This window comes from Oryx dammah, unplaced genomic scaffold, assembly GCF_014754425.2.
Source record: "Oryx dammah isolate SB20612 unplaced genomic scaffold, SCBI_Odam_1.1 HiC_scaffold_21, whole genome shotgun sequence".
In the NCBI taxonomy this organism is placed as follows: Eukaryota; Metazoa; Chordata; class Mammalia; order Artiodactyla; family Bovidae; genus Oryx; species Oryx dammah.
Genome location: NW_024070205.1, coordinates 30,155,843 through 30,170,359, shown reverse-complemented (window position 1 = coordinate 30,170,359; position 14,517 = coordinate 30,155,843). Strand labels below are relative to the sequence as shown.

General features: G+C 59.8%; 1 protein-coding gene across 1 annotated transcript in view; it reads right to left on the bottom strand.

Annotated features, from left to right (window-relative positions):
- Positions 1–425: 425 nt before the first annotated feature.
- SKI (SKI proto-oncogene) overlaps positions 426–14,517 on the bottom strand; it is a gene marked incomplete at its 5' end in the record, with an annotated part of 54,401 nt that continues 40,309 nt past the window's right edge. The window contains 6 exons of the mRNA XM_040262824.1: positions 426–3,543; positions 3,971–4,201; positions 4,763–5,064; positions 5,169–5,431; positions 5,844–5,959; positions 6,039–6,158. Of these exons, the coding sequence (XP_040118758.1) occupies positions 3,355–3,543; positions 3,971–4,201; positions 4,763–5,064; positions 5,169–5,431; positions 5,844–5,959; positions 6,039–6,158 (1,221 nt within the window). The remainder of the gene's footprint in view (positions 3,544–3,970; positions 4,202–4,762; positions 5,065–5,168; positions 5,432–5,843; positions 5,960–6,038; positions 6,159–14,517) is intronic.

Sequence of the window (14,517 nt, the reverse complement as noted above, 5' to 3'; positions counted from 1 at the left end):
TAGGGGTGGGGGCTTTGCTTATCTTTTAGGGCAGCACGTTGGGGTCTGCAGTTCTGAGGCCGTTGGCTCCCTCCCCATTAAGACATGAGACAGCTCTGCAGGGGACTGGCCACCTACTCCAGCAGGCAGATGAGGCGTCCCCATGGATGCCCACAGTACAGGGAGGAGCCACAGTTCAGCGTGACCAAGAGGGAGGGACAGAGGGCCCCAGCCAGGACCTGCCCACTTGTCAGTGGAGTCAATGGAGACTGAAGGACCCCAGGGTCTGATGGGAAGACAGGCACCCCCATACTCTTCCTGGGCGCAGGCCTGGTGGTAGCCCAGGGAGGGGCAGGGCCAACCCTGAACTTGTGTCATGTCATCTGTTTGGGGGAGGGGCGTCGAAGGACTGACGGGTACACAGAGAAATAGAGAAATATGCCAAGCTCTTTCTTTTTTCTTTTTAAATCAGGCATTTATAAACAAGAAAGCATACATTAATTACATAAAAATAGTTTTCGAATAGTAGAGTAAGTCGTCATATTGTCATTAGCAGCAGCAAAGGAGAGAAGGGGACGGCGATGCGGACGCTCCTGGCGGGCACCAGGGTGGAGCTGTGGTTTTTTTTCCTTAATTGAAAAAAAAAAGTGTCGTTTGTGACTCCTGACTTAAAGCAAGAACAAGACAGCCCCCCAAGCCCGGTGAGCAGGCATGAAGGACGGGTGGGGTTGCCCAGGAAGCCGGTGGGCATGTTCTTCCTCTGTTAGAAACAACCCAGAAAATAGGACAGCTACCAGTAAGGAGAGTCCCGGGGGAGGACCCACCATGTACACGTATGATACACAAGTGTAAGAGGAGAGAGTATTTACACGGTCAATTTGTACATTGGCGAGTTCTGTACGAAAAGCAGGACACTATGTGAGTTAGCTGCTCCATAGATATGAATGTTATTGCTGTTGTTTTTTCCCTTCGTTAAAAATCTTCTTTCAGCATAGAAATAATGAGTGATTAAACTGAATACACGGTCATTCTGGTAATGGGTATTACACACGGGGAGAGTCAACAGCCTACGGAGAGATGCCTCTTCTGAAAGAAATGCAACTGCAGCTGCGAGGCAGGAGCCCGGGGACCCTGCCCCAAGGACAGGGATGGGGACAGACAGCCCCACGCTGGCCTCGCCCACAGCTGCCACTGGCTCTGGCAGGTCATGGGACCCTCACAGTGGGCCTGGGGTGGGGGGGGGATGAGGCTGCCCAACCCCACCGCCGTACCTCAGCTCTTCCCGGTATCAGGGACCAAGCTGGATGGTGGCGGGGCAGACCGAGCTGATGGTCAGATGTGCGGGTGAGCAGAAGGGAGGTGAGGCGACACATTGCCCCCACGTGCAACTTGGAAAAATGTGTCTCCCTCTGGAGTCTAAAAACTCAGAAAGTGAACGGAGCAAACCCAGTGGCCTCGGGTGGCGGGTCCCGGGGGCCCTGCGACCTCACTGCAAGTTCAGACGGCGACAGAGCACAGCCGCACAGAAGCACACTGACACACTCAAAGCTTTGCTCCAACTAAATCATTTAGTTTCCCTTGAAGAAATGGCTGGAAAACACAACTCTGGAAAAACAAGGGTAAACACAGCATTCTGAGTGTTGCGTGACACAACCGACCCTCTACACGACACGGTAATAATGCCCATCGGTGGATATACGTATGGCAGAGGTTTAAAAGTCCATGCATACAGATTTAATAACTGCAAAGAAAAACAGAAGCAAAAAAATTTTAAAAAAAGAAAAACAACCAAACGCACGCTGCATATACATGGTGTCCCTTTTGCATTGCACTTTAGAAGGGGGGCTGGCAGCACCCAGCCCCGACCCAGCAAACCAAGGGCAGAACCCCTCCACCGACGTGGCCACCCGAACTCTGCTCTACTCGGCGGCCATGGCACCACCTCCATGGCCACAGCTGCCGGGTGCTGGGACGGACACGGGCAGAGGGTTCCGGTCAGGTCTCTCCACGTAAATAAATACCATGATTTAGGTCAGGGAGCCACCTGGTCTACTGGGAAATCATTTTTCAAGCTTGGGCATAAGAAACCTTATACAATTCGCATACAGTTGAGAGTAAACGCGATTATTTGGAATAAATGCAGGTAACTCATTGTGATCATGGCAGATCCAACAGCTACTGGAGACGTATTCTGGGGGAAGAAGACGAGTCAGGGTTTGCTGTACAAGACGCTGGAAGGCACAGAACCACCCCCCGAAGTTCAGTTTTTGCGTTTTCGTTTCGTGTGATTCCCTTGTTCAACCAAGCACCAGAGGGGTTTCTAGACACTCGAGCACTTAGGATGTGGATGCTCTAGAAATCGGTTTGCAGTATCTGAAAGTAAAAACCTCAGTTAACTGGGGAATAAAAAGAGAAGGGGGAGGTTTTTGACAAAGTGCAGTTCTAAGTATACGTTTAAATGAACGAACGAACAAAAGGAAAAAGAAAAACTGAAATAATGCTGTGTTTGTTGCAATGCTGCAGCCTCGGCCCAAACAGAAGGCGCGCCGCCTGCCAGATGGAGGGGCGCGAGGAGGAGGGCGCGTGCCCGGCCAGCGCGGGCCCACCGCCGCCACCCCGCCAAGCACCCCTGCAGACGCCTCTGTGGGGCGCCAGCTGGACGGAGGGGCGCGTGGAGGAGGGCACATGCCCGGCCAGCGCGGACCCACCCCCGCCGCCCGCCCGAGCACCCCTGCGGACGCCCCTGCGGACGCCCCTGCGGGTGGCGGGGGACGGTAGGCAGGTAAGGCGGCAGTGTTCCAGCTCGCGTGCGCGCGGCACTCCCCGGGTCCTCCCCCGACAGTGCGGGAGACAGGTCCTTGTCGCTGAAAAAATAGACTCTGGAGAAAAACCCTTCGTGTGGTCACGCGGCCGCAGGTGCAGACGAGCTGCGATGGCTTCGAGGGGCAGGACGGGGGCCACCCCGGCTCCCATGTGGGTCCTCAGGGGGCATCACGTGTGGGTGGGGCTTTTAAAAGTTAGTCATTAAAAAACGTGTTGATTTTTCTGAATATCAAGTCTCCTTATTGGTTTTAAATAGCTTATAACAAAAGTGTAAATGTTAGAATGTTCCGGCAAGCAGAGGGCCAGCCACAACCACCGAGCTGGCCTCGTCTCTGGGGCAGTTGGGAACCGGCTTGCACGCTTGAACTTGGCCAGTAGAAAATTTTGCAGTGGATTCCAAAAGTATGTGGTTCCAAACACTTGCTTGGTTCTAGGCACAGTAAGACGTTGTGCTATAAGGACTGGAGGGGGGCGTCCTGCTGGCACAGAGCCCCAACCCTGCCGCCCGCCCGCCCTGCGGCATCCGCCCTGCGCAGCAGACAGTGGGTTCAGCTAGGGCTCCAGCTCCGCCGTGCTCTCGCCACCTGCAGCCTCGGAGTGGGGCCGCGGCCACAGCTGCTCCTGCAGCCCCTTCACCACCTTCTCCAGGTGCTCCCGGGCCTCCCGCTCTCGCAGCAGGTCGGCCCGCAGCTGCTCACGATCGGCCTCTGCGTGCTGCAGCTTCACCTGCAGGTCCTCGATCTGAAAGGGACACCTGCATTAGCCAGCTGCTCCCCACCCACCCTGTCGCTGCCTGGCCCCGGGCTGACCCTCCGGCCATCACACACTCGCCTCCCATGCCACCCACTGGACCTGCTGGTGAGCTCAGTAGGAGGACCAGCACCGTCTCCAGAGACCCTAAGACGGGATGACACCCAACCCCCATCCCTGGGAGCCTGCTGCTCAGCATGGCCATGGGGACCAGCTGAGACATTCACGGGCATGTGAAGGTGAGCTCAGCCCTCCTCCAGGACAGGAGAGGAGAGCCTGAGGCCACAACACCACCCCATGGAGGACGGGCCCGAAGCTGAGCAGCTCTCCACATCCAGACGGCCTGGCAAGGAGGGGAGGGACCCTGACATGCCAAGGGCGCACCCGCCACCTCTGCCTCCCGCGGCTCCCTGCGCACCTGGGCTGAGTACTTGGCCCGCAGGCGGCCAGCCTCGCAGCCCTTGTCACACACGCGGGCTTGCCGCGCCTGCTCCAGCTCCCGCTTCAGGCGCAGCCGCGCCTCGTTGGCCTCCTTCATCTTCTTCTCGTTCTCCGCACGGAGCCGCTCGATCTCCTTCCGCAGGCTGCGCTTGGCTTCCGTGGCCTCCCGCAGCTTCTCCTTCTTGGCCACACGCAGAAACTCCAGCTCCTGAGGTGAGGGGCCAGCTCAGGGGCGCCCCCACGCCAGGCCTCCCCAGCACCCGCCTGCCCCATAGGTCCCTGTCCTCTCCGAGCACTGCCCACAGCCCCTGGGGGTATCCTCAGAGTCAGGGAGGGGCTCACCAGGCACCGCACCATCCGAGGGCCCCAGAGGCCCCACAGCCAGATGGAGAGGAGGTGGCCCTTCTGGGGACTCAGCCCCACCCCTGCAAACATGCTCATGAATATGCATGTGGGAAATCACACCTCCAACCAGAACCAGGGAGACGGAGGGGTGCTGAGTGAGCAAGAGGTTGCAAGCTGGCTCTGGGGCTGGCAGGGCTGTGCTGAGCGAGCCCACATGCCAGACACTGGCTGAGGTGTGAGAGCAGAGAGACCAGGGGGCCCAGGCCGCAGAGCCCTGGGTGACAGCCCCGCCCTCCCGGGTGCTAAGGACTCGTTAATCAGGTCAGGTGGGCAGGGGAGGCCAGCAGAAGCCTCTTGGAAAGACGTAAGTGCCCTGGGGGAGTGGCCTGGGGCCTGGTGTGGGGACGGGTGTGCAGCCACTCACCTGGTGCAGACTGCGCTTGGCCTGCAGGGCGGCACTCAGCTTCTCCTCCTGCTTCACACGCATCTTCACCACCTCGTGCAGGAACTTCTCTTTGGCTTCCTTGGTGTCCAGGCCACCCTCCAGGGCCTGCCGCAAGTGCTCCAGCTCCGCCTCCAGCCCGCTGCTCGGCATGTCTGTGGGGGCCATGGCGTCAGGGGCGGCGGGGGCCGCGGGCGGGGCAAGCAGGCCTGGGGAGCTCAGGTCCTTGGCGGAGCTGGATGAGGTAAAGGATGGAGAGGACAGCGAGGACAGGGAGGAGGTGACTGCAGAGACAGACAGAGACACAAGTTAGCAGAGCATCCTCTCCTGGGATGGGACCCTCCCAGGAGGACCGACCCCCTAAGAACAGACAGGCGTGGGCACTCACACTCCTCTCGGCTCTCCACCTCCACCTCAGCCTCCGAGTCCTTGTCCTCCTCGGGGGCAGGCCCGGGTGCTGGTGTCTCCGGGGCTCCAGGGGTGTCCGCAGGTAGCTTCCGCTTCCGGGGCTGGATGCAGGCGGGGAGGGGCTCAGGGGCCCGGGAGACGGCCGTGGCGCAGGGCGGGCTGCTCACTGCCTTGTGCTGGGCTGGTGGGGCCAGGGCCACATTGGGGGCCACGCCCGTCTCAAAGCTCTTGTAGGAGTAGAAGCTGTGGGAGACACAGCAGGTGCTGGGTCCTCGACAGCTGCCCCAGCCCCTGCACGCCCCCCACAGCAGGCCCTGCTCCCACAGAGAGTGTGAGGGAGCAGACACTTCAGCCTAGGGCAGCTGGAACACGGCTCCCGGCCGCCGTGCGTGGGACAGGCCACACCAGCATTGTGTGCCACCAACTTTAGAGCACAGAAAACCTGGACACCCTCCCCCATACCACCAAAGGACCAGCACTTCTGCGACTGCCTTACCCGGAGACCTGGGGCCTGACACAAGGCCTCCAGACCGCCTGCCCGCCAAGCTTAGGGACGATTAAAGTGGGAACCTGATTAAAGCGGGAACCTGCTTCTCTGGTTGGTCTGCAAGCCCCGTGGGTCATGGCTGGTGGTCACAGCAGGAGGGTCACTCACCTGTCTCGAATCAGGGCTGGGAGGTGCGGGGAGAGCTCTTTGTCACTCGCGGAAACCGCAGGGGACCAGGGTCGGAAGGCGGAGAGGCGCTGGCGAGGGTGGACACAGCCCAGGCTCTGTGGGAACAGGGGCTATCAGAGGGGGGGCCCCAGGCCACCCCGCCCCCACCCCAGCTGCCAGGGCCGCGTGCCACACCTTGCTGGAGGAGCCGGCCAGGGTCCGCAGCCAGCCTGGCTGCTTGTCCTTCTCGGAGGACGTGGGGTGCTGGGAGGGGGTGTCATCTGCTTTTCTTACAGAGGCCGGGGGATCAGAGACCTGTGAGTGACACAGAAGTTCCCGCTGACACGCTGGGTAGGACGCAGCCACACATGAGGCATGCCCAGGGACACGCAGATTCCTCAGGCACACATCGCATGGTGCACCTGGTCCAACGCGGGCCTGATAGCTGGCAGAGGCCAAGGACCCACAGCACGTCAGCTCAGAAGGGACCCACGCCCACCCCCACTTGGGCTGACAGGTCTGGAAGGGGCAGCGGCAGGCAGGCTTGCAGGCTGAGCACAGGGCCCTGTTGGGGTTGCCTAGAGCTTTTCAGGGGCATCTCACGTAGCGCCCCCAGAGCCCTGGGTTTCACCACATGGTACTAATTTTAGAAACTTCTTGTGGGGCTGGGCCAGCTGCATGAGGGGTGAGCAGAAAGCTCAGGCCATGTCCTGTCCCTGCTGGAAGGAACAGCCCCAACATGAACTGAGTGCACTCAGCCCGCTGAGAAAGCCCCTGGACGTCCCCAAGTCTCGTGTAGGGGAAGGAAGCTCGGGACACACGAGTCTTGTGTCTGCTAGATACTGTAGCCAGAGTGGCTTCCAGGGCTGGTGTCAAACTGCCCCCTGCCTGCTGGCCCCAGCGAGCAGCTGGAGAGAATACCGAACCCCAGAACTGGCCCTGAGGGGCTTGCGCTTCCAGGGCTGTGGGGGAGGAAGTGGTCGGTCAGCTGCCGTGCTCAGCAGGGTCATCACAACAAAACTCAAGGGACGGAGCCAACTGGGTGCAAGGCCACCAGGGCAACAGAGCCCACACTTCTGGGTGTATGCAGGGGCCACTCCCAACCCCACAGCCAAGGCTCCCTAACTCCACTCCAGGAAACCTGGAACCCTCGGGCCCAGACCCGTGGGGCTGGGCGGCATGCTCTGGCCTTGGTCCCAGCACAGGGTGGCTGCGCCCTCAGCCTGCCCACCCAGCCCCTGGGAGACTGGTTTAGGGTCCTTCAGACGGCGTGGACAGACAACTCAGATCTGAACACACCTGGTGCTCTTGCCAGGGCGGGGCGGGGGGACGGCGAAGGGGAAAGGAGCTGGGCGATGCCTGGGGGCCTCCCGAGCTTGGTGCATAGTGCTGGACTGGGCGCCACCCGCAAGGGTGGGGCTTCCTGTCTGAGCCGAGTTCTCACAGGAGAGAAGCCACAGCGCCCTGCTGGCTCCTCCAATTCCGAGAAACCTCAGGGAGCCCTCGTGGGAGGTGTCAGACGACCCCGGCCGCAGGCCACCCCCATGCGGCCAGCAAGCCCCACCACACGGCGGGGGGTGGGGGGGGCTTCCTGCTAGGGAGAAAGGCTTTCCCCCCAAAACTGCCTGAGCCCTGGTCCACCCGGGATGCAGGAGCTGAGCAACCTTGGGGACTCCGTCCAAGGAAGCCCAGTGTGCTCTCCACAAAGTCCAGGTGGCTGGTTATGGAAATGAGGAAGCATGAGAGGAGGAGGCATGGCCACCAAGGTCCGAGGGAGTGACCCCTCTTCAAAGCCCAGGAAGGATGGGCCATGGAGATGGCAGAAGATCGGCGACACAGCCGTGTGTGCACTGATAGTCGCGTGGCCACCTCTGCGAGGGGGCGAGCCTGTGGCCTCCGGCTCCTGACACTGCTGGGCCCTGGAATCCAGGATGCACTCGAGCAGCTTCCCCACATTCCAAGATACACATCCTGCCTGACAGAGAAGCCTGCAGGGACAGTGCAGAGACGTGGGTTCCAGGAGAACCACCCTGGTGCCACAGGCAGCCCCCACCTGGGACTGCTCAGTGACCTCGCCTGTCACCGTGGAGCCTGTGCATCAGCCAGGGACCTGCATATGTGTGTAGGGTCTGGGGTAAAACTGGGGGTGACGTCACCCTCATGACCTTCCTGTCCTCCCAGGTCAGAGGCCCCAAACTGTGGAGCCGCTGCATTTGGGTGGAGCAGAGTGTGCACGGCTGCTGAGGCTGTGGCCACCCCAGAGGGCAATAGGCAGAGCAGGGGTGGCTCCTGGCAAACCCCCTCGTGCTCACAAGGGCTGAACTCAGTGTCTGAGCCCCAGAGGTCCTGCAGGCCAGCTCAGCCAGGCAAATCCGGGGTCCTCTCTGCAAGCAGGGGGCTCCTGGGGGAAAGGAGGGCTTCGGACTACCGAGGACAAAGCTGTCTTGGGTTTTCCTCCCTGGGTTCTGCACTGTGAGCTCCAGCTCCACGCTCTACTTCCTAGGCCCCACCCTGTCCACCTTAAACACAAAGAGAAAGCGTACATGGGGGAGAAGGAAGAGAACATTCCCAACACCAGCCGGTGGCACCGGACTCAGGCCAGAGCACCCAGTGTGAGCTCTGCATACTGGAGTGCTAACTGGCCCATCCCCCAGGCCCCTGGCTCTGGGGTGACCGGGCAGTGCAGAGGAGAGGCTCTCTGACCAAAAGGCGGAGCCTGGGCCCAGCTGGGCACAGAGCTGCCCACCGCCAACCTGGACAGGCCGGAGTGAGAGAAGCCCAGCACAAGGCAGGACCAGGCCTGAACGGCCCCAGGCTCTGGGAGGAAGATCAGACTCTCAGCCCGCACATGGACACAAGGCAGGGTGGAGGGAGACGTCGCTGGAGTACGGCACAACGCCGCGTGCAGCATCCAGAGACCACCCAGGTGGCTGCCTGGTGGGAGGGTGGCCACTTGGGGTCACCTCCCCGCCCAGGTCCACAATTTCATCCCCAAGCCCTTGTGGGATATGTGGGCTTTGGGCTGAGGCCCCGGAACATGACCGGGCTCCACCTACCCAGGCACGCACTGTGCTGCCCTGAGAAATGCCACCGAGTACAGCTGGGCATCTGTCCAGGGTGCCTGCCCAGGGCACCCTGGGTGGTCAGGATGTAGAGACTCCTTGCACCCTCCCAAGGGGCACACGCCCCTGTTCACAGTCGTGCATATGCAGAGCTCAACGGGGAGGCCACAGGCACCCAGAAAAGAGCAGTGCCCCCCATCCCCACCCCCGACTGTGTGGGTCTGCTCTCTTCAGCACAAAGGTGTCCCCTCTGGCCTCGGGGCCCAAGGCCAGGATGCACGCTGGCCTGGGTGCTCTGCAGGGCTGAGGGCAGCCAGCACCCACACACCCTCTGGTCCAGCAGTACTGGGCGATGTGGCTGGGGAACCGGGCGGGAGAGTCTCTGATGAGACCTACACTAGGGATGAGAGGCATGACCTGGATGAAAGACCGCCCCACAGAGAAAATGACACTCAGCTCCCTGGACTCCTTGCTAGGGGCAAGAGTTCTGCCATCTGGGGACCAGGCCCAGATGAGGGTCTAGCTAGGTGTTGCGCTCAACCAGGGAGTGAAACGCACTGTCCAGCCGCAAGACGTTGTCAACTGGACGGCTGGTCATCAACTGATTTGAAGGGTAACGTCAGCCTTGCTGTCAACCACCTCACCCCTCCCAGACTCAGTGCCTGTGTGGCCACCCTGGCAGAGCCCCAGCGACACAGGTGCCTCCCACCATCAGACACTGGAGGACTGTCAGCCTCTCCCCAGAGGCAGCTTCACTTCTAGACAGACACCCAGAGCAAGCACCACAGCTCAGCTGAGGGCCATGTCCCAACATGGCTGGTGTGTGCACACAGCCTCCAGGTGAGCAGGAAACCCCAAATGAAGCTGACATGAAGCTGGGCGTGCCTTCCAGACACACCGGCTCTGCTGTACAACACACTTGCCTGCACCGTCTCCACCACCTGCTTCTGCACCCTCTTTCACCAGGCGGCAGCTAACACGGAGAACCTTACACCAGCTCAGAGAAAACCTGAAGGCGAGCCGTCTGGAGAAACCAAACCAAGGCTCTAAAGGGGTGAGCCCCACCCCCACGAACTCCCTAATGACACTAAAGCACAAGGAACCAAAGGTGAAACAGCAAAGGGGGAATCCAGCAAAATCAGAACATTTGTGCCTGAAAGGACACCACCAAGAAGGTGAAGACAACCCACAGAATGGAAGAAAGACTTTGAAAACAACCCAAGTCCAAGGAGAACGACTCGAACAGGCGTGTCTCCAAGGAGGACACACAGCCATCAAGCATGTGAAGACTCTCAGTGTCTCACAGTAGGGCAATGCACCTCACAGCCACCAGGATGACTGCAATCACAACCAGAAAGCGTGTGTTGGGAGGTGGCAGAGAAACTGGGAACTTGTGTGTTGCTGGCAGGGACGTGACCCAGGCAGCCGTGGCACAGCTGAATGTAAAACCACCCCGTGAGCACAGTTAACACGCAGAGGACTGGAGAGAGGGGCTCAGCCTGGGACCAGAACCTACAGGAATCCAGACAAAGTACACAAGAATGTCTGCTACACCCACATGTGAATTCACAATCATCTCAATAAGGAGAATTTAAATAACCTGCCGAGTGCCCCTCACACTCACGAGGACGGCTGGAGCTGTTTCAAGGATAGGCGATATGCGGCATCATCGGGGAGGACGTGGAGAAACCGGAACCCCATGCTACTGGAGGGGAACGGTCATGGGACAGCCCAGCAATTCCTCAAAAGCACAGAATAGCCCACGACGCAGCAATGCCACTTCTGGATGGACACACTCAAGATCATTGAAAACACATCCACAAAAAATAGGACATGTGTTCATAGCAGCATTGTTCCTAACAGCCAAGGAGTGGAAAGTCCCACATGTCCATCAGTGGGCGAAAGAGTAAACAAAACATGGTCCCATCCATCTACACCGCAGAGCACCCCTTGGTCCCAAGGAGGTGCAAGGCTCTGACACATGACACCACAGGGCCCAGCAAGAGGAGCAGACCCAAGAGGCCACACTGTTCCAGCCCCATTCTTGTGGACCGTCCAGAACAGGCAGGTCTGCAGACAGGAAGTGCACCAGTGGGCCCGGGGGGGGGGGGGGGCCAGGCCCACGGGGCACGGCTTCCTTCGGGTGATGCAGATGTGCTGAGACTAGACACTGGTGACTGAGCATGGAGTCGTGCTCTCAGAAAGGGTGGCTTTATGGCACGTGAATTACATCTCCATAAAGCTATTATTAAAACTACCTACTAGAAAAATGAAGTGAACTGTTGGTTGAAAAGCCAAACCACCGAGGATCAACGGTTCCTGACTCGCCGTCCTTCCAGCAAAGGACGGAGCAGGATGCCTGAGGAGCCACTTGTGGCTGGCCCTGAAGAGGTAATGGCCCCACACCCACAGGACCACTCTGACCCACAGGGCCCAGAGGGCATCAGAGGTCAGGGAAGGTCTCAGTGGGGCTGGCATCCACTTGGCACCTGGCTGGGCAGCCAGGGCATGTCCAGAACAACAGCATGGACCTGGTCAGGGTTCCGAGGTGGGGGTGGTGGGCAGCAGACAAATGCAGAGGCCAGGCACAAGGGGTGGCCCCTAATTTCTGAGGAGCCCCAGATCCCCACCTCCTAAACCCTGTGGTGGGCAGTGGGCACCCCAGGACCCATGCCCACCATGCAAGGGAAAGTCTCTCAAGAACTCATAACCTCAGGCCTGCATAGACCCCTGGGAGGAATGGGGTGAAGGGCAGCACTACGCAGACGGCCAGAGCCTGCAAGAAAACGGGGCAGAAACACCCAAATAGATGCAGCCTGAGAGGAGCGGACACAGGGAAACCTCGCATGGACCAGCCCCAGCTCTGAGCAGGCACGAGGCCCTACTTTGCTGGACTCTCCCGCCCAGGGAGGCCAAGGGCCCACAGGGGCAGGGAGTCAACCCTGCTCCAGCAGGTGGACAACCTCCCTCACTCAAGACCACAGCCAGCCCTGCCGTGCCCAGAATGCCCCCATCCAGGGTGGGCGCAGCAGGGAACCACAGGCTCCTTCCTGCTCCTTCCCTTGCCCACCCCAAGGGAGGGCAGCTGCAGAGGACAGAGTGTGGCTCCCGGGCAGATGCGGGGCTCTGAGCTACCACATCCCACCCAGGCTTCGAGAGCAAGTCCTGCCAACAGCACCCAGGTCTCCTGAGGGGAGCTCTCGGCCCGGCGCTCTGGACCACCACCTCCACGTCCACCCCAGGGCTGCGTCGTGGACAGTCCAGGAGATTTTACAGTTCCAGAAACTGCTGAGCTATTTTTGTAAGTACCATTAATATTTTCCACGTGATCATTCATGTTTCATATTACGCTTAAATTAACCTATTTTCTGATTATTGTGGTACAGAGGAAGCAGATTAAATTTGCAAGACAACCCCAAACCCCAAAATAAAGTGAAAATAGCAATTTTACAGATTCACTTTGATTTTTTTTTTAATTTAAGTAGGTCATCTTTTCTGTTACTTCCACATCGTTGATGAGAATAAGTTAAGACTTTTCTAATGAAAGTCACTGACCCTCCCTGACAAACCAAACCTCAGCAGCTCTCGGCTGCCAAGGGTGGGGGCAGGGGTGGGGCCTTCCCTCCCCAAGGAGCCCTGGACACCACTCAGAAGGAACCCTGGGCAGGTGCATGGTCTGGCAGCCCCTGAGAGGGCCACCCAGCTGCGGGTGGCGCCCCCACATGGAGACTGTAGGAGGTGGGGAAGGGCTGGGGGAGGGGGGTGTGTGTGTCCTTGAACACCCTGGACGTCTGTCCTGACCACAAGAGGCCTCTGGTGCACAGACCTGGTGCACAGACCTGCCACCAGCCCCGTACCAGGCCACCCACACCCGCCACCCCTGAGAATCAGAAAGTCAGGGAAAGTCCCGCCGGACTGGGCAAGGGGAATGGAACCTTTCTTTTCCTTCACAGTCACTGGAAAGTAACTGTAAAAAGACTTTCAAAAAACCCCAAACAACCAGAACCCAAGAACAATGAAGCTGTTCTGAAACTCCACAGTTCTTGTTGAGGCTTGTTTTACTCCTACAACACTGTTCTTGGTTTTAAAGGGTGGTGAGCACCTTGACTGGCCAGTGTGGAGTGGACGCAGGCCTCTGGCCCCGGGAGAGGGAGGGGGACAAACAAGCCTGTCTACCCAGAACAAGAAAGGAAAAGCGGCCGCCCTTCCTGGAGGGTGACTGAGCGCCGGCCTCACCAGAAGAGAACAGTTCACAGGGCAGGAGGGGGGCTGGACGCACTGTGGTCCACGTGGGCAGCCCTGGCCCCACCAGGCCCTCAGGAGGCTCAACCACCCTGTTGACCCCCAACAGGCCTCTGACCCAGGAACCAAGACGGACGCGTGGGTGCCGTCTCGATGAAGGCCAGGCGGCTGCTCTGCAGGGTCACTCCCCCGACACCTCCTGACCTGGACCCGCCCCCCAGTCGCTCCTCTCACACCAGCATCTGCCACCAGGGGTGCCATGGCGCCTCACTGCACCCAAGGCATCTCCCTTGAGGCTCCTGAGGGCGTGGTCCCCAGTGCCATGGGGCCTCACTGCACCCAAGGCATCTCCCTTGAGGCTCCCGGGGTTGTGGTCCCCGCCCCTCTCCGCTTCCACTAGCCGGCCTCCTCCTCAGAGATGCAAGCTCTGCCCAGCGGCGGCTCTGGGCCACCCTCTGCTCCCTACACCTACAGAGCACGCTCAAATGCTCCTGGACTCACAGGGGCACTGGCCGTCAGGACAAGGTCGGGGCACGTATGGGGGAGCATGTGTATACGTGTGTGTGGGCACCTAGGGCATACATGTAGCCTGCACATTCTCATGTGTAATCTGTAAGCTGCCCCAGGTGAGGCTAGAGAGAACCCCAGGTAGGGGGCAGGTGGGAGTCAGCTGAGGGGAGGGTGTCAGGAGGGGGACAGGTGAGGCCCAACAGGCCTCTCCCAGAGCAGAGCCTAAACCCAGCAGGCTGGGGGGGGCAGTGTCCGGGTGGCCCCGAGATAGGTCTTTGGTGGAAGAAAGCCCCCCGCAACTGGTCTTGTCAGTCAGACACTGACCCAGATGCCGACTGGGGGCAGAGGGCCACCGCTAAGCCACAGCATCAATGGAAATGGGAGCCACATGTGATAAGAGGCCACTGGGACCCAGCAGCCCGCCTCCTTCTAGTAAGGGGTCTTCCTGCTCCTTCAAACAACAGCCTCATGCCCACTGAGGCCCTCGGACTTGACTGGCTCCTGAGCCTCAGCTGAGAGCAGAGCAGGAGGGGGCCTGCCGAGCACCTGGGGACCCAGGGAGGACAAGGCTGAGGACTGCTCAGAATCCTGCCAGGGAGCACACGCGATCAGAGCAAGCAGCAAGGGTTGTGTCCCTGAGGTGCCTCGAGCATCTCACCCATGACCCACTCCTCCAGGAGGGGCTGCCAGGGTGGCATGGGCAGGGTGGGCAGCACCAAGTCCCTTCCTGTGTGATGGGAGGAGGATCAGGAAGCTTGGCATCGGGGGGAGGTGACACAGTGCAGGGGCTGGTCGGTTCTGTGGCAGAGGTTGGAGAACCAAGAGCTCCGTGCCCAGATCCCGGCCACCATCTGTGTCCT